This window comes from Myodes glareolus, chromosome 3 (genome assembly GCF_982192425.1).
Source record: "Myodes glareolus chromosome 3, mMyoGla1.1, whole genome shotgun sequence".
In the NCBI taxonomy this organism is placed as follows: domain Eukaryota; kingdom Metazoa; phylum Chordata; class Mammalia; order Rodentia; family Cricetidae; genus Myodes; species Myodes glareolus.
Window position 1 is genome coordinate 73,929,473 of NC_142028.1, and position 18,925 is coordinate 73,948,397.

The window sequence follows — 18,925 nt, forward strand, 5'->3', positions numbered from 1 at the left end:
TAGTGCTGGATTCTCAGGGCCTTACTATCCGCTTCCAAGCTCTCGTAATTTTGATTCCTTGGAGATTGCTAGGCTACCTGCTGATGGTTAGGTAGGGGTCTTCCTGAGCTTCTTACCACAGGAGTCCCGGCAGACAGGTGGACTGCATCAGAAAGGATGGGAGCTCACTAGCAGGACGGAGGTTCCAGCCTGTGGAGTCGCACCACAGAAATGACATCTTCGCCAGTCTCTAGGCCGACCTACATTCAAGGGAAAGCATTGCACAAGAGCATGGAGATCAGAAGGCAGAGATCAGTGTTGAGACAGAAAAAGTAACTGGTTTGGGGTAAAAGGCATTTGTGGTTGGATGGTGTTGATACCACGGATCTGGACTCAACATCAGCATTGGCAGAATAACCTCCTGGCTACATTCCGGTTCCCTCTATGTTTCTCAGTTCCTTTGGCATGCAGTATCAGGCTGAATCACTGAAAATGTAGATTTCTCTCACTTTTGATATTTCTAACAGTGAGCTGCGCCTGGAAATCAATGGTTTCCAAAGAGAAACTTTTCTGTCCAAGAAGATGTACTTCCCATTTTGACCACCAGGTAGTGCCAGTGCTCTTACCTGGCTAATCTGATTGCCTGGCTGAGGGATGGCTATTGATGAATGGGGGATTAGGACCCAGTGAGTGTATGCAGCAGCCACTCTCCGTCAGCACTCCTTCCTCTGTCTTGGTGATTTCCTAAGCACCAAGTGCCTTCTCATTTCCAGGTTCTAGAGGATTATCTCAGCACAGGGCCCCGTTTCAAAGAAGCACACAGTCTGCTAGGGGAACAAGCAGGTTAGCAATTACAGCGTGGTACAAGGACTTAGTGGAGGTATGCATAGGCCATTGTAGAATACAGGAAGACGTCCAGTGTTTAGGAGGCTTGTCTTTCGGGACTTAGGAAAGGTTCTTTTTGGGCGGAATTTATTGGATCTGCTTTTAACCTCATCAAGCGAAGTCATCCTGGTCTTTACAAGGGGTGTGGTAAGACTGTCCTGGCTAGAAAATTCTAACTAAAGAGGTCAGTGCCAAAATAACACGAAGGGTGTTGATGGCAGCCTGGCCGCTTTGGAAGTACAGCAACTGAAGTGAACGCTGGCTGAGGCGATGGGACGGGAACCAAGGTCTGTACTACTGGACTCGAAGAAGCAGGGGATGATTGGAGGGAAGGGCGTGAAGAGCTTTCATTCCCTCATCCCACAGGAACCAATGAGGGTCTGGACTGAGCTCGCACCCCTGGAGTGTGAGGTGCCAGATTGTGGCAGTTGCACAGTGGAATTAATTCCTCTGTGTTCATATATCTGGAATTTGAGTGCTCCTAGAAGTCAGTGGTCTGTCACTTTGTTTTTTTTTTTTTTTTTTTTTGGGGGGGGGGAACCAGGAGATCTGGGCACATATGCAGGTACTCACAGAGGCCAGAGATATCAGTCTTTTCTCTGCAAGAGCAGCACGGACTCGCCACCCACTGAGCCATCTCTCCTAGTCCTTGTTTGGTTTTGACTTTTCCCCCTTAGAGCTACACAACAGTGGTGTGACTTAGAGTGAGCACCGCCGGATGTGATGATGCATAGCATGTTGAAGTGGGATAGACTGCTACCTTGTTAGCTAATAAAATGTGAGGACATGCGTGAGAGGAGGAGATCTTTTGCAGTTCTTGAATTTCTGGCTCAAGTGTGTTGATCCACTCAACAAAATGTGAAAGAGAAAGACGTGGGGTATTCACCAGAGAAGACTGCTTGGACAATAGAAAGTCTTATTAGCTGCTGGTGACTACACTGGGTGTTCAGGGTCCCAGTGTAGCCTCAAGCCTTTCTCTGGGTGACCTTTCGAGCACAAAATCCATGTCCTGGGTTGACATCAGTTAGCAAGCATAGTCAAATCAGAAGCAGAGCTGCAGAAGCCAAAAAGGAAGGTTAGTGTGTTTCAAGACTTTCCCAGAACTATGGACTTTGATGGATTAGGTCTTTGTTTTCATCTTGACAGATGGTGCTGCTGTCTACATGTTTTACAGCCTGAATGGCACTTCCATCATGGAGTCAGTTGTGCTAACATCTGGGACCGTGTTACAGATATTCTGATCTTTTCTAGCATAAATAGTGATCTGTATTTGCTTCAAGAATCTTCCTTGCTGACTCTGCCCAGGCTCACTGGTTATAACCATTGACTGAGCTCCTCTCCACCCCAGGGGTCTGGAAGGAGTCCTTGTGTATTTACGTTCTCAAGGCATTACTTGTTCCCCAAACATGGATGATACTAGCCATAGATGAAGAGATGATGCTGTCTAGGGAACTTTGGTTCTATCAGATGTTCCCTTTATCTGATTTAATCTTCATGTGGCCCAACACCCAGGAGGTCTGAGCAGGAGCATTTCCAGTTGAGAACATGGCTCATGGCCATTCAGATGGCAGTGATGAGGTCAGGGTTAAACAAAGCTGTGTTTGCTTTGAGTCCAGTCATAACCACAGTCATAACCACCTCGGTCATGTTTACCCCAGTAATGTTTTCGAGCTCTACAGAGGTGACGTACACAAGGAGTTTGGCCAGTGTGGGATGCATGCACGTCTCTAGTACACACCTGCACTCTCAGAGCCTAGAAGGCTGAGGCAGGGGTCTCAATGCCAGTTTCAGACTAGTTTGCACAACAGCAAGGGAGCGTCTGTTGTTTTTTTTAAATTTATTTATTATGTATACAATATTCTTTCTGCGTGTATGCCTGCAGATCAGAAGAGGGCACCAGACCTCATTACAGATGGTTGTCAGCTACCATGTGGTTGCTGGGAATTGAACTCAGGACCTTTGGAAGAGCAGACAGTGCTCTTAACCACTGAGCCATCTCTCCAGCCCGGAAGCTTCTGTTTTAAAGAAGTGAAAAAAGGTGTATGGGGAACTGGGGAGATAGGTAATAAAATAGTTGTTGCATAAAGAGGACCTGAGTTTGATCCTCAGCATACACATTAAAAAATCTGGGCATGGGGGATGGAGTGATGGTTTGGTAGTTAAGAGCACTGGCTGCTCTTCCAGAGGACCCAGGTTCAATTCCCAGCACCCACATGGCAGCTCACAACTGTCTGTAGCTCCAGTTCTAGGGGATCTGACACCCTGTCATGCAGGCAAAACACCAGTGCACATAAAATTGAATTTAAAAAATCTGGGCGTGGTCGCACATGCTTGTAATCTCAGTGCTGGCAGGATGGAGTTCACTGACGAGCCTAGCCTAGTTGGTGGGTCCCAGCTGCACCCCTCCCCCCAAAAAAACCCAACAAGGTGGAACCTTTCTGAGAATGTACATTCACTCAGTCTCCAAAATCAAATCAAAGCACGATGAAAGTGTGAGCTAACGTGGGAACCGCTCGCTCAGTGTTCAGTGTTCGGCATGTAGAGGAGCTTAGCCATGGCCAGAGAAGTAACTTCCCTAACATTATACTATGCATAAACAGCTGAACCCATGTCTCTGGCATTCACCATGTGTGCTGAAGGTAAGTTTGTTTCGTAAGGAGCTGGTGCTTAGAGTGCCTGGAGAAATTGGACTTGGATGGTTGTAAACATTTGATTCAGTGGGGTCGCTCACTGCTTGAAAGTGTGTCAGAACCCATCCAGGTAGAAATGAGCTGGGGGTACCTGGGAAGGGGCACTGAGGCTGGGGCTCCCACAAAGGTACTTGTCCTCATCTATATTTGGAATAATGTCTTATCCTGATCTCTTCTACTTTACTATTTCTGAATCCAAACTTCCTCTGGGCCAGGTTCTTGGCACTTTCTCCCTCCTGCATGCTCTAACCCATTCCCATACCTTACCGCCCTTAAGCTGCCAGCTCACACGTTCCAAGCTCCGATCTGTTCTGTTCATGCACATTTGTCCTGCTGCTATACTTGACCTCTCTTCTTGACTCAGTCATTACAAACTTAATGTGTGTCCACAGGAACTCTCAGTTTACCCCGAAGCCTTTCACATCCTCGGCGTTCCCATGGTCACCTATCTCACATTATTTAGTTCACAAAAGCTACGCTATCCTTTATGCCACTTGCTCTCCGCATGCCAATCAGCTCTGCTTTTATTTATTTATTTATTTATTTATTTATTTATTAATATTTTTTATGGTTTATTTAACTTTATTTTATGTGCATTGGTGTGAAGGTGTCAGATCCCCTGCAACTGGATCTTCAGACAGCTGTGAGCTGCCATGTGGGTGCTGGGAATTGAACCCAGGTCCTCTGGAAGAGCAGTCAGTGCTCTTAACCACTGAGCCATCTCTCCAGCCCCTCAGCTCTGCTTTTAAAATAATCCCCACATCTGACCCCCTCTCATTCCTTCACCCTTTTCCCTTGGTCCAAGCCATCTACGTATCTAGCCTAAGGCAGTAGTTTCCTGGTGGGTCCCCTTGCTTCCTTCCCCACCCTGAGTGTTTCCACAGAGACCACCAGCAGCATCCTTTATCGCTAGCAGTATCCCAACATCTGTTTCAAAACATCCCCAGGCTCCGTGTGACCCTCCACAGAGACCACAGAGGGCAGTGGTATTGACTGTACTTGTAGCACAATCTTGCCAGCCCTCCACCCTCCCAACCCCGACTCCTGCTTGTTTTAGTTTAGAGACACCCAGGTCTGATTCTAGTGTCAGATTCTTTTCTGGTCTCAGCTCTGCAAGTTCTTATTTTAATGTTAGGTGCTAGGGATTAAGTCTAGGGCCTTCGAACACACTGAGCAAGTGCTTATAATAAACCTACAATCCCCAACCCAGGTGGGGTTGGGTGGAGCTGACAGTAAATCCAATAGTTGATCCACCATTTCCTTGACTGGCAGGACCAGTCTAAGACCCAAGGAGATACCCTGGATGTCCTCCAGCCCAGGGTCTGCCCAATGGCCTCTGGGCTCAGGTCCTCTCTCCCTTGCTGATTGTTGTGTCACATGGCCTCTTAGCCCCACCCTTTCTATTGCATATTCTCTGGGCTCTGGATACTCCTGCTGGTGTACTTTATCCTTAGTGTGGAGTGGATGTGGGACAGGTAAGGGTGGACCCTACTTAGAACATTGTCCAACTTTGTTTCTTTCCAAGTCTGAGTGTCTCACACCTGTAATCTCAGTACTTGGGAGACTGCGGCAGGAGGATCACATGAGTACAAGGCTAGCCTCAGCTATGTAGTTTCAGGTTAACCTTGTCTACAGTGTGAGACAGTGTCTTAAAACAAAAACAAAAAACGAACAAAAATGAAACAAAAGGGTTCTGTCCCAGCACCTGGGAGGCGGAGAAAGGTGGTTCCCTGAATTAGAGGCCAGCCTGGTCTACAGACTGAGATTCAGGAAAGCCAGGGCTACACAGAGAAACCCTGTCTTGAAAACCAAAATTTTCTTTCTGTGGCACACTAACTGTTGAATTCAGAAACTGGAAGGCTTCTGTCTTTGTTCAGGGCCTTCTTCACACTCTTAGGGTTCCTCCCATACTGGCTGCCTCCCCATTCCCTGATATAGCTTCCGTCTTACTACCTCCTTTCTTTAGTGTCTACCAGAACCACCTTTCCGAAGGAACCTGACCTAAAAACATTGTCTTCATTCTTGGGTCCCAGTTCCTCAGGTCCTCATCCCTCTTAGAAATGTTATTACATGTCTACACCGCCTCGTAGGTACAAAGAACCAGTCCTATGAAAGGCCATACCTGCTCGGAGCTGGCACTCAAGGGGCTCTTTATGATGTGGATCCCAGCCTGCTTTTTATAGTCCTTCAACTCATTCCCAGCCCACCTCCAATCCCAGGCTCTCAACCAGCGGGGTCTCCGCACTAAGCGGAAGCCCTCAGTGAATGATGGTTTTATCCAGCGGATGAAGAAAGCAGACCCCTCCCACTGAGAGTCCGCCATGCCCCGCCCCTAGCGGCCCACAGCAAGATCTGTAAATTGAGGAACTGGTGCCTCTGCACTAAGACTACTCAGCCCCTCCCCTGACCTCGGGATTGTGAGCTAAGAGTCAGGCTAAGAGACTGGACCCACATCCATGCACCCTCACCTGGGCTGGACCCCTCCACCTCAACAGCAGCAGGAAAGAGTGCTGCGGGGCTACAGCCCCACCTAGGCATGTCTGATCCCCAGGTGAGCATTCCCGACTGACAAGGAGCTGGTTGAGCAATAAAGAGGTACTGGGACATCAGGCCAACCAGCCCCTCGTCATCCGACAGAATTAGGTTTGACGGGTTACCCGGACAACCCGCGGGGAAGCTGGCGAGAGAGCAGTGCTGTGTCCTGTTCTCAAGCGGACAGGTTTCTGCAGGAGATGGCCTCTGGCCTCCAGGGAAGGGGTGGCAGTGTGCGTGATGAAGAAGGACAAGAGACACCACTGCTGGAGAATATACCTTCATCCTCACCGACCACCCATGGTGTCCGGTGAGGGAACCCTTCTCCTCACTCATTCCTCTTTCTAGAAACCCACAGTCATGTGAACTCTGTCTGCGACTTCGGCGCTGCGGTTTGACCTTCAGTTTCCGTTCCTCAATTTCCTTCCCAGACATCACAGGGCTGGCCCACAGTCACCTCTGGGAGGGCCCCAGCTTAAACCTTACCAACTTGATCTTCAGTCACTCGGCTTTGGGGAGCCAGGACCTCACTGTATTTTTAATTTTCTTTGGCAACTACACCCTCCCCCATCCTTAGAGACCCTGATAAATGTCACCACGTTGGTGAAATCCTCCCTTGGCCTTGCCTCAGACTTGGTCTTTGCTTCCTGGTATACCCAGGGCAACTGGAACATGCCCTACTTACACATAATATGTCTCTTCAAGTTCCTAGTACATGGAAACTGTATCTTCCAAGGGCGGCACATAGGTCTTGTTCTATTTACCAAAAAGACAAAGTCTGGCCTAGAGAGGCATCGGAAAGAATAAGTGAATGATAAGGATTGAGCTGAAGGGGATGGGGGGGGGGTCTTCATCAAAAATGACTTCTCAGAGGCCTCAGTGAAGAGGGTTAGATTCTGGATACATTAGAATCAGTAGTGCAGCTAAAGGACCTAAGTGGTGTATTGTATTAACTAATGTTGAGCTCTTTTATTGTTAGGCCTCATGCTTGGCACAGGGGACCCTAGTCTGCACTCAAGTTGTGTCCCCTCTAGGAAAAAAGGAAGACAAGGTAGGCGAAGCCAGTACAGAATGCCAGGTGTTGCACGGTGAGCACAAGAAATCTTCCAAGAAAAGCATTTACAGGCTCTGTGGGCTGTCAGGAGGCTCCTCAAAGAGGACCAACCCAAGACCTAAGAATGGACCCCAGAGGAGGGTTTCAGCCGGGCTGGAGAGGGGAAGCTGGAGAGCTAAGCAGGGCTGGGCTCCACAGAGGGATTCGAGAAACTGACATATAACCGAATCTGCTTGGGGCAGATTCTACCCCTCCTCTGAAAGCCTCCCCCAGGCAGGCCAGTCCCTTTCGGTGCTCACGTGGTCCTGTCTCTTCTTCCATGCTGGGCTGCATCCTCTGCTTGACTGTTCCTTGAGAGATCAGTTCACAGTCATCTCTGTGTCCGCAGCACCAAGCATCAGATTTGCTCCTAAACACGTACCCTGCTGTAGGAGTGAGTAGATTACTCTCTATTTCTGGGGGCTTAAACTGCCCTTCTTCTCAAATCCCCATCCTTTTGCTCCTGGGACCTGTGTATAGATTTTACAAATCATATTTAACCAAGAAAGGGGAGACTCAGTTCAAATCCTTGCTCCACCTTTTCTGAGACAAGCCCTTTCCTATTTGGAAGGCTCACTTTCCCATCTGTAAAATTGTATGCTTGTGTCTCATTTCTCTAGACCACTGGCTCTCCACTGCCTAAAGCTGTGACCCATTAATATAATTCCTCATGTTGTGGTGACCCCCAACTATAAAATTATTTTTGTTGTTACTTCATACTGTGATTTTGCTATTATGAATCATAAATATCTGATATGCGACCCCTGTGAAAGGGTTATTCAACCCCCTAGAAGGGTCACGATCCACAGATTGAGAACCACTACTCTAGACAGACAGACTAACTGATTGTTCTTTGAAGGCAGTGGCTCAGGGGTTCTCTGAGCCTAGACTAAGCATAGAGCCTGAGAAATATTCCTGTTTGCTAATAGTTGGCAGAGTACAGAGAACACGCAAGGCAGAACTGAGCCTCATCCTGTAACTTCCGAGTGACCGCTCCCAAGGCTTTCCCCTCTCTGTTGTGTTTGCCTTCCTTGGGATATATAAGCAGGGATGACAGCCCTTGCCAGACTGAGCGCAATGGGGATCCCAGGTGTCCAAGGCTCTGTGGACAGGTGCTTGGTACAGCAGGTGACTAATCATTAATTAGGGCTAATCATTAATTAGGGCTAAGCAGCACAAACGAGGCAGTGTCTGTTGGAAGCCTGGCCGTCTGCTCACCTGTCCTGAGAGGCAGAGACACAGAGTTGCTGTCCTTCAAGATGATGGTAGGTGGACTGGCAGGTGGCCAGGGCCTGGCCCAGGCACTCAAGCATCCAGTTCTGCAGGGCTTGGCTGGAGAGTCCTTGCAGGAGAGATGGCTGTGTAGACTGATGGAGTGGCATGGTGCAGCCAAAATCTTCTCCTCTTCACTCCCAGCTTCCCAGTCTTACATCATTTCCTATCTTAGGTGTTAATCCCGATGGCTTTGGTCACACAGTTGTTGATTCTTTGGGTGACTGAGGTTGCCTATGGGAACAACAAGCCCTTCAGTGACGCCTTAGGATATTCCAGTCCCAGACCCAAGTCCAGCCCCTTGTAGCACTGGACATCTTGATGGCAGTTTTTTCTTCTTCCTTTTTTTCTTTTTAAAGATCATAGTTTGTCTCAATCCCTTTATTTATTTATTTATTTATTTATTTACTTACTTACTTACTTACTTTTTGAGACAGGACTCACTATGTAGCTTTGTCTGTCCTGGATATTCACGACATAGACCAGGCTGGCCTCGAACTCACAGATCCACTTGCCTCTGCCTCCCAGATGCTAGGATTAAAGATGTGTGCTGCCACATCTGGTCTTGTCTCGATTCTTGCTCAGACCGTAAGGGCTGGGAACTGTCCAGAGGGCCTGTTTGGAGGCCAAGAAAAAATGGATGTGAGACGGAGAATTACTCATACCTCTCAAGGGTAGGGCTACTCTATGTGACTGATGTGTTTATCCCATTAGTGGGGCTTGTCTGTCTCAGAGAGGACAAAAACGATTGATGTGTAAGGAGCACATTTGTTTGGACATAGTGTAAAAACAAAGTCAAAACTGTGAAGATGGATAGGCCAACTGGTTCCCTGCCGCTGTGAGAGATGCCATGGTGGTCAAAGGCCTGGCCATGGCCTGTGCTGGCATGCAGAGGCTGTCTGGTAAGGCCATCCCAGTGACCTCCTCAGTTCTAGCCCCCAAACCACCTCCTGCTGGGGCCAGAAACAGCAGCAGATGAGGACCAAGCAGCGGGGTTTGCTTCTACTAACTTACTGCGTGACATTGAGCAGATGTTGCCAATTTGCTGAACTTGAGGTTCTTCATTCATAAAATAGGGGAAGAAAGAGTATACCCTTAAGTTAGCCCAGACCAGAGGACAGAACACAGTGGAAGGTGCTGGGGAGCCACTGAATGCTGTCCACATCCATTCTGTGGAGTTGATTTCCTTCTCTGTTGGAGATGGGACCAGTGTTGTGGTGTGCTCTGAGGTCTCTATGATGAGCCCTATCTCTCAGATGGAGGCCTTTGAGGTGTCAAAAGGCTCCTGGGAGGATGTCTGTGCCGTGGGACCAGGGCAGGAGAGGATGGGATGCCCATGCACGTTCACCTGCCCGACTGCTGAGCGTATCTCTGGTGTCTCCTTGCTAACTTGTATTCTCAATCAGTGAGTAGGATGTGGAGAGGCAGTTCTGGGATGGGGTCTCTGAGAGCTCTTTGAAGACCCCTTGACCTTGGGAACCCTGTGCACCTCTCTCCTGGGCCACAGGTCAGGACATCTTGAGCCATGAGCAGACCATTCCTCAGGTGGCTGAACTTTCCTGGAAGGATGTTATTAATGCCTTGTCCCTGGCCAACATGGTCCTGGGGCTCTTCTCCATCTTCTGCAGCTTCAGCAGGTAGGTCTGGGGCACAGCCTGCTCTTAGTCTGAGGAGGGGGAGGCAGACGCTAAAGACCTAATCACTGTGGCTGAAAGATCAACTTGGGGGTGCAGACAGTATACTAGTTTCAAAGCCAGAATCATGGCCTTCATGTTGCTACCTTTCTGGTAAGTGAGTTCAGCTCAGTTACATCTCTGAACCTCGGTCCTTTTGTACCACGAAGAGTTTGTGTTATAATTAATCTTCCTTGTCCCTTCAAGCTATAGCAGTTCAGAATGACTGTAGGAGAAAAAAGATGCATAGTAGTATTCATAGGCCCCTCCCCAACCTCTTTCCTTCCTTTCCCTCCATCCTCTCCCTAATGGAGCCCAGGATGGTCTTGAACTCACTATGTGGCTTAGGATGGCCTTGAACTTCGATCCTTCTGCTTCCACATCCCAACTCTGGAACTGTAGGTGAGTCACCTTGCTTGGCTTCACTCATGTTTTCTGGTTCTTGAATCAGAACATATGACTTGAATACCCGACGTTAGCACTGTTCTGGAGATTGTCCTAGTTAAGATGTCACCAAGAAAGCAGGGGCAGTTTATGGTCCTGTAAGTTGGGTTCCTAAATTTAGAGGCCTTTGGCAGCTCAGTTCTTTAAAGGAAACTCTTTCTGATGCACTCCTGGTGTGCCTGATTCTCCAGGACCAGCATGTGGCTTCTTTCTGTATCCATTTTTCATCCATAAATTTGGAGTCTAATAAATGGAGAATGCACATCTGTGGTAGGAAAATCTCGGTTTAGCCAAATCCGCTGAGAGGGTAATTTTATGTTATGATTGTAGGTTCTGTTATTTTCATTTAGCCTCAGGTCCTTTTAGATATTCAGTTGTAGTCTAAACAAATGTTGAAGTTGTTTGGGGATGGCTGAGGTCAGAGGTCAGGCTCTCTGCTTCTGCTGGGTCACCTAAGCATCTTAATCCAGGGCAGGGTTGGCAGTAGACCTCCGTGGGCAGGTTCCCTTTGGACTGTGTGGCCGCTCACAAAGGGACCATATGGGAACATCTCATGATGGATGAGGTGCAATGAGGAACGTGAGGGTGATCTCTCAAACGTGAGAGGATGTGGGAGACACTGGTGGGTCCTTGCCACACACATCAAACCCACGAGAACTTGGCAGACACTGGCAGATCCATACTATAGGTGGAAATATCAACATCTATCGCTCATCCATGGAAAATCAGCAAGCATATTCATCTTGGCCACACCCTCCGGTGTCTGGCTGTGGTTGACAGCTGCAGACACTTTGTCCAAGAATAACAGAATGCGTAGTATTCTCAGGCTCTCTTAGAGGGTTCTGTCTGCATTCTAGATATATAAAAGACTGGAAGTCATAAAGAAGGTGATCTCGGGCCAAATGGAATTAATCTAAAGCTCAGAAATGGAAAGAACACGCAAACCCTGACAAGGGATAGCTCATGGAAAAGCGCTTGCCTGGAGTGTGTGAGGCCCGAGCTTCAGTCTCCAGTATTGAAGAAGAAAAAACAAAAAGTACCAGATGGTTAACATTGTAGGAAAGTCAGAATTTAGTTGGGTGTGGTGGCATAAAATTGTAATCCCTGAACTTGGGAGGTGGAGGCAGGAGGATCCAAAGTTCAAGACCAGGTTTAGGGGAGATCACTCAGGCAATAAAGTGCTTGTGGCTCAAGCATGAGGGCCTGCATTCAGTTCTGAGCAGCCATGGAAGAAATCCAAGCACAGTGTGTGTCCTCAGGATCCCAGTGCTGGAGAGGTAGAGACTCTGTGGGGCTCACTGGCCATCCAGCCTTGCCAGACCAGCGAACCCCAGGTCTCACTGAGAAACCCTTCAGGGTCAGTGGCTCCTGAAGAACAGGTGTCTCAGTTACCTTCTCTGTTGCTTTCATAAAACACCATGACAAAGGCAACTTAGGAAAGAAAGCATTTAGCTGGGTTTAGCTTCACAGGACAAAAGTCCATGATGGCAGAGCAAAGGCAGGAGCAGCTGAGGGTACGTGTTTTGATCTGAAGGCCGGAGGCAGAGAGAGTGACGCTGAGAATGGCAGGAGTCTTTTGAAACCTCAAAGTCTGTTCCTGGGACACAGTGTCTTCAACAAGGCCACACCTAATCCTTTCCAAACAGTTCCACCAACTGGGGACCAAGTATTTGATGTGTGAGCTATGGGGGGCATTCTCATTCAAACCACCACAGAATGAAAAAAAGGAAAGGAGAGGAGGGGAAAAGAGAAGAAAGGAGAGGGGATCACATAGCACAAATCCTTCATTTCACACGCAGAGAAAGAGACACAGACAAACAGTAGTTTATCTGAAGAGCCACAGTGGGATAGTGGTAGGGGCTGCTCTAGGAATGAGGGAAGGAGCCTGTGCTGTCACATACATTGAGGCTTAAGAATTGGAAGGAGCTGGGTGGTGGTGGCACACATCTTTAATCCCAGCACTCAGGAGGAAGAGGCAGGTGGATCTCTGGGTTTGAGGCTGAACTGGTCTACAGAGCGAGTTCCAGTTCAGCCAGAGCTACACAGAGAAACCCTGTCTCGAAACACCCTCCCCGACTAAGAAAGAAGAGTTGGAAGGGACTTTGGTGATTACTGGAGGGCTTGGAGTGTCAGAGAACCTCTTTAAATTATTGGTTGGGACTGAAAAGATGGCTCAGTGGTTAAGAGCACTGGCTGCTTTTCTAGAGGACCTGGGTTTGATTATCAGCACCCACATAGTATGGTTCACAGTCATCTGCAACTCCAGTCCCATGAGATCCTCTTCTGATCTTCCTGGGCAATGTATTGAATGTGGTGTACAGATGCATATGCAGGCAAAACAACTCAGACACATAAAATTTAAAAAATTATAAAGAGACTATGTATTGGGAGTTTGGGAGGGATAGGGCCGCCTATGAGGGGTGAGTGAAATACTTAGAGTAGTAGATGCTGGAAGGGATATGGGTGAGTGGGGCGTAGGCATTGAGTGTGCGCTTGTCCAGTGGGGACTACGAGAAGCTGCCCTGCTGGCCCACTCTAGGAAATCCCACTGTGCTTCCTGGATGCTTTTGATCAGCTTCCTGTTAGACATGGCAGTAGGGACGATGATCAGGCACCTCAACATCTGCCACAAATTAGGTGAGTTCAACCTTGGGGCCCTCTAATCCCCACTCTGGGGGAGCATCCATCTCAGGCTACTACGATCCATCGCTCTGACACCAGGCAGACCTTCCTCAGTCACCCCCAATTGTTCATATGCCAATAAAGAAAGCCATCCTGCCCCAGGAGTGAAGCTGTCTGCATCCTGGACTCATCTCCTGGGCTGGCTGGCTTCCCCATCTTAGCCCTGCCCTCACCCTCATGTTTAGCTCTTATCTTCCTCACCCCTCTGCTCCAATCCCATTTCCTCTTCTTTTGGTTTATGCGATTTTGCTAAGGATTCTGGTCTTGTGTTTATACTCCATAGTACATTATTATGGTTATTGTTTTATGAGGTAAGATTTCACTTTGAGTTAATCAAGCATTTTCTTTGCTGTTGATCCTTTCCTGCCTTCCAAGTGTTCCCTTAGTGAGGAATATGCACTGCAGATTTATTGTGAAGTGAAGGGGTGACGAGGGTCAGCGAGAGGATGAGAGATCCCCAGGCAAAGCAGCTGGTTCAAAATACTTTGAGATGTTTCCATATAAGGTTCTTCCTGACAAAGGTCCCGAGGCTTGTGAACTGGGTGCTAAGCTTTGCATAACTGACAGGGACCAGCAGAGAGAGATCTGGGAGTGGGGGGGATGACCCAGGCTTTAATCTATAGACCATCTTTAGGGAGTAGCTGCTGCCCTTTGAGACCCCGGCATCCCAGCTGTCCCTGCTCCAGTCACCCAAGAGAGGCTAGGGTGTAGACTGCATGTCTGTGAGTGAACCTTGACCTCTAAAGCAGGACTTGAACTGAATGACTTCGCTGTCTTCACCACCTTTGGCCTGGCCTCGGCTCTGCTCCTTGGTGTGGATGGGCCTCTGAATGGGTTCCTGGCCGTCATCTATGTGTTAACCACTTCCTTCCGCCTGTGTTTTTACTCAACTGGTGAGTGGAACCCAGTCTATTTTAGGACTGTGATAGGGATCAAGGGGCAGGAGAAACTGCTGGGAGCCAGAAATTAGGGACCACTCATGAACTCCTCCTCCTCCTCCTCCTCCTCCTCCTCCTCCTCCTCCTCCTCATGAGTCCCATGCCTGCTAGAGGTTGAGGGCTGTATTGGCAGAGCCCTGGTCTGGGAGAAACAAGTCCTTGCTTCTTCAGGAGTTATGTCTCTTTTCTGTACTATATCTGTATAGTAGACACACTCCAGAAACGGAGTTCTAGAGAACTCCAGTTCCCCCAAACAAAGGAAGCTGTGGCAGTGAAGGCAGCTAAGAAGACCACACAGAAAGGGGGTACAAACCCAGAAGTGAGCTCAGCCTGGCCTGCCAAGGACCCGTTAAGGTGTGGGCACACCGGGTCTATGCTGATTGCCTGCTGTCCCCCAGAAACCAACCCAAACCTGTGCAGCATCAGCTTGAAATAACCAAATAACCTACATACTCCTCCCCACCCCTGGGTTAAGGGAATTTGGTAGCTCAGGGAGAGGAGAGAGACCCAAAGTGATAGATGCCCATGATCTCTCCCTAGAAGGAGGTCCCTCTGCATACAAAGGTCTACCTTGTCCCTATGCTTCCTGTGTTTTGGCCTCCACCTGCCTACTGACAAAGGGCAACACATTTATACTCTGCTGCATGGCTTCACTCATGATTCTGTTCATGATCGACCAGAGTTGCTACCCACATGATGAAATCCTGGAGTCAGAGAACTGGAAAAAAGTGGTTTATACGGGAGGTGAGTTCAAATCACTGCACTAGGTGTTTACGGTCACACTGTCCCTCACAGCGGCTCTGTCCATGCTCTCTGTCCTCACGTATCCTTCACCATCACTTTTGTTGTTAACCAACATAGGCCACATTTTAAATGCCTGAAAACACTAAATGTGCTCACACCCACAGAAGACTGTTTTCTTCGTGCTCAGATTTCCAGTGCATAGAATTAGGCCATGCCCAATACATATCTTATTCATGTTAATGAGATCAGTAGAATTTTGGGGGTGCATGCCTATGTGCCAGGTACAGGGAGCCAGTCTGGAGAACTAGACATAGTCTCTGCCTGAGACAGCCAAGAAAGTTACTGAAAAGCAAAGCAAACTAGTGAATAAAAATGGTGAAGACAATTGGGAACAAACAAAGCTGGGTACACTGGCCTGTGTCTAATTCCAGTTCTTGGGAGGCTGAGGCTGGAGGATCATTGCAAGTTCAAGATATAGTGAGTCCTGGGTCATATCCTGAGCTATAGAGTGAAATTCTGTCTGAAACAATAAAGTAACTACAAGCAGTTTTGATGCTCTGGGAAAGTACAGGGCGACTCGCTGGTCACCCTGAGATGGCGTGAGAGGAGGAAATACTCTTCAGGGAGGATGTTTAAGCGAGATTAGAGAGATGAGCTCACAGAAGAGCAGGAAGAGTGGTTCAGGCAGAGGCTGTTGTGATGGTGGGAGACCAAGAAGGTGCTGGAAGGGAGCAGTGTGGCTGAACTTGTGTGGAAAGCCAGTAACAAAAACTTAGGCCAGTGAAGTGGGCAGACTGGGCAGGATTAGGGATTTGATCCTAAAGGCAACTAAGATGCCTTGGGTGGGATCCAGGCAGCAAGTCATACATGATGAGGGCAGCCGCTTCCAGCCGTTGCTTGGACTAACAGAGAACAGACAAGGGAGCACCAGGGGAAGGTGCTCAGAAGTGGTGTGAAGGCTGGAGAGAGGCGACTGGACTTGAGATAAGTATTGGAACGAGAGCTGACATTGAAGGAGGAAGTTCATGTAAAATGCTCACAGTTTGTCCCGAATTAGGGCTTCCTTTAAGGTGTGCAAGCCAACAAGAAAAGCATCCCTGGGGGCTTGAGTTTCTCCCATTATCCCTTTGCTGTCAATCCACTCTGGGTCGTAGAGCATGTTTCCTTCAGGTTCATATTTTATGTGGCATTAGTACAGTCTCCTTGACGAAGTTCTGGGTGCTGACTCTCTTGTGCCCTAGGTGGCAGAGGCAGAATGGTGAGGAGAAACTGGGTTTGTAGCTAAACGTGCCTCAGTTGAAGCTCTGACTTCCGCATATGGGTGTATAAACTTGGACTAACAGCTCACCATCTTTTTTTTTTTTTTTAAAACATTCCTTATAGTTTATTTAACTTTTATTTTATGTGCATTGGTATGAAGGTGTCAGATCCCCTGGAACTGGATCTTCAGACAGTTGTGAGCTGCCATGTGGGTGCTGGGAATTGAACCTGGGTCCTCTGGAAGAGCAGTCAGTGCTCTTAACCGCTGAGCCATTTCTCCAGCCCCCAACAGCTCACTATCTTGAACTCAGTTCCAAGTTCCTGAAGCTTACAGGCTCACAGCAACTGAATGAGGCAATGAGGCAGTCCTGTGGTAGGGTCCTGGACTAGAAATGGCAATTGCTGGCTCCATCTTTTCTACCTCCCCTCTCCCAGCTCATAGCAAGTGTTTTCCTCAGAGGTCATTGTTCCTGGAGTTGATCTCCTTTGCTCAAAATAAACCACATGCTTAGCACGAGACTCCTGGGTTGCTTTGCTGTATGAGTTAAGGAGGAAATGGCACCTCATAGATTCTGACACCTGTTAATGCCAGTTTTGTGCACATTTCAGAGTGGCCGCTGTAGATATTCCGCTTGCCTGGGGACTGCCGGTCACCTTAGACTGAAGACCCCTTTTCCCTACAGAGCTTCAAGGAGCTGGCCCATGGCTAGCTTTGGGGAAATAATGTCGTCTATTTTTTAGGACAATTCTGACTTTAAACCTTGCCTCCTTGTCTCAGCAGACTGGTCTCCAATTATAGTATGCTGAAACTCTAGCACATTAACTGATTCTTTCCCCTGGAAGTGACCTTTTGTTAGGTCACCTGTTATGATTAACAGGTTCTCACAGAATACATGTTGGTCATGTTGAGTGTGTAGTCCAGCTGGTAGAGTACTTGCTTGGCTCGCACGGATCCCTGGGGTTTGATCTCTGGTACTGCACTGGCTGTGGTGGTGCACACCTGTAATCTCAGCACTGTGGAGCTGAAGGCAGAAGGATCAGAAGTTCAAAGTCATCCCCAGCTACAGAGCAAGTTTGAGGACAGCCTGAGCTACGTGAGGAGCTTGTCATAAGACTATTGTTGCCCCGTGTTCTTGTTAACTGAGGAAGAATGTCTAGTTTTTAAAGGTCAGGCCTTGAATCAGGCCCCTGTGTAGGTTACTTCCTCCTGATCTCTTATGAGGAAACAGAGGTAATTCTAAATCATAGGAGCATTATGAAGTGTAAGTGAAGCAATTGATAGCACCTGGAAGAGTATCCAGTTCCGAGTAGAAGCGCCCCTAATTTTGGAGTCCTTGTGCCTGATGTGTCTCATGTGAAATTCCATTGTCTTGGGAGTACCTAAGACTAGATCTAGGTCCAGTGCTTTCTTAGGAGGACTGGGCATGCTGCTGTGCTCATAGCTAAGACTGGTTAGAGCACGAGGAGGTGGGCCGCTGAGGTTACACCTGAGGTTTCACCCCTGCATTCAGGAGGCAGAGGTAGCTGGAGTTCTCGAGTTCTAGGTTAGCCTGGTCTACAGAGTCAGTTCCAGGACACCAGGGCTGTAACAGAGAAACTAAAACAAACAAAAACAAAAATAAAGGATGTGGCTCAAAATCACGAGAGGGAAAAGGTGCATGCGAAGTGACCACAGAAGAGAGTAATACTCTGCTTCCCAAACCCTGAACTGGGCTCATGCATATGAAGCATTGTCTTGCAGGGAAGGTCATCAGAGACTCACATAGGTACCCTCTGCCTAGCAGGTACCGAATGCCAGACTCAAGGGAAGTGGCTGCTCAGCACAGACTGTACTTGCACTGGCTGGGCGGAGCGAGTCACTGATTACTCAGTGCTACTGGCGTGAGCCTGAGGCCACTCCATAAGCAGCCTCAAGCATGGAACATTGCATGTTAAACTCTAAACAACCAGGAAGATTTTTCCCCCCTGAAAAGGCTCTGGCCAACTTGAATTCAGTCTTGGCTAGAACTTGGCTTCTGGTCTGAGATCAAAAGAATGGACCCTGAGTCTGCATTAGCAGCTTACATATACTTACTAAACTGAACATAAACACAGGCTTTTGCTTCTCTTGCTGCAGTTTCCTCAGCTCTGTGAGGGACCAGGGTGGGGTAGGAGCCACATGAGGCACTTCACGAGACTGAGTGTCTGCTTCTCTCTGCAGGTGTCATCATGCTGTTTTTCTCCCCGTTCTCGCTCACTGCCCTCTACTGCCTGATCTGGTCGCTCTCCTACATCTTCTTCCCAGATGCCCTGTGGGGCAAGGGGGTTTGTATTAAGCTCTAGTGAAGGGGAACCATGACCTCACTATTCCTGCTGGCTCTGTGGGCTCTGCACTTAGCATGCTGGACCAAGACCTGCCTCATCCTCACTAAAGCTTTCCTGGTGCCTGTATTGTCATATGCTGTCTCTTGTCTTGAATCACAGTGACTCACAGTGGGTCCAAAAGCCTTCGTTTCTTTCTCTTTATTCAGGGTTCAGGCTCCCTCTTGGGTAATACTTGAAACAGTTTGTTTTGTTTTGTTTTGTTTTTTTGACACAGGGTTTCTCTGTGTTGTCCAGGCTGTCCTGGAACTCACTCTGTAGACCAGGCTGGTCTCAAACTCAGAGATCCGCTTGCCTCTGCCTCTCAAGTGCTGGGATTAAAGGTGTGCACCACCACCATTGGCTTGGGTAATACTTGAATCAGTCATATAG

At 48.3% G+C, this 18,925-nt stretch overlaps 1 protein-coding gene and 1 long non-coding RNA gene across 7 annotated transcripts; one reads left to right on the forward strand and one right to left on the reverse strand.

The window, feature by feature from the left end:
* The first annotated feature begins 5,403 nt into the window (after positions 1-5,403).
* Positions 5,404-18,628, forward strand: Tmem269 (transmembrane protein 269). 6 transcript variants are annotated; one of them, XM_085686482.2, is made up of 8 exons: positions 5,404-6,105; positions 6,192-6,396; positions 7,066-7,137; positions 9,959-10,088; positions 13,108-13,205; positions 13,997-14,143; positions 14,732-14,932; positions 18,393-18,628. In XM_085686482.2, exons 2-8 carry the CDS (start codon positions 6,327-6,329, stop codon positions 18,512-18,514), a joined length of 840 nt encoding a protein of 279 aa, XP_085542608.1. In that variant the 5' UTR covers positions 5,404-6,105; positions 6,192-6,326; the 3' UTR covers positions 18,515-18,628. The 6 variants fall into 6 exon arrangements, with proteins under 6 accessions (XP_085542608.1, XP_087760790.1, XP_085542606.1 ...); XM_087904664.1 differs by having other exon boundaries at positions 5,411-6,105; positions 14,000-14,143; XM_085686480.2 differs by having other exon boundaries at positions 5,413-6,105; positions 14,729-14,932.
* On the reverse strand, positions 6,352-9,183 carry LOC146895160 (uncharacterized). Its single transcript, XR_015000904.2, has 3 exons — positions 8,877-9,183; positions 8,398-8,685; positions 6,352-7,565 (listed from the first exon to the last, which is right to left on the reverse strand). It is a non-coding gene; the product is annotated as an uncharacterized LOC146895160 (long non-coding RNA).
* Positions 18,629-18,925: the final 297 nt, after the last annotated feature.

Bases quoted from the DNA above. Each gene is read 5' to 3' on its own strand.
- Tmem269 (XM_085686480.2), top strand. From the start codon at position 6,327: ATGAAGAAGGACAAGAGACACCACTGCTGGAGAATATACCTTCATCCT. The intron at 7,138-9,958 runs GTAGGCGAAGCC...CCTGGGCCACAG, and splicing joins TAGGAAAAAAGGAAGACAAG to GTCAGGACATCTTGAGCCAT. The intron at 13,206-13,996 runs GTGAGTTCAACC...TGACCTCTAAAG, and splicing joins CAACATCTGCCACAAATTAG to CAGGACTTGAACTGAATGAC.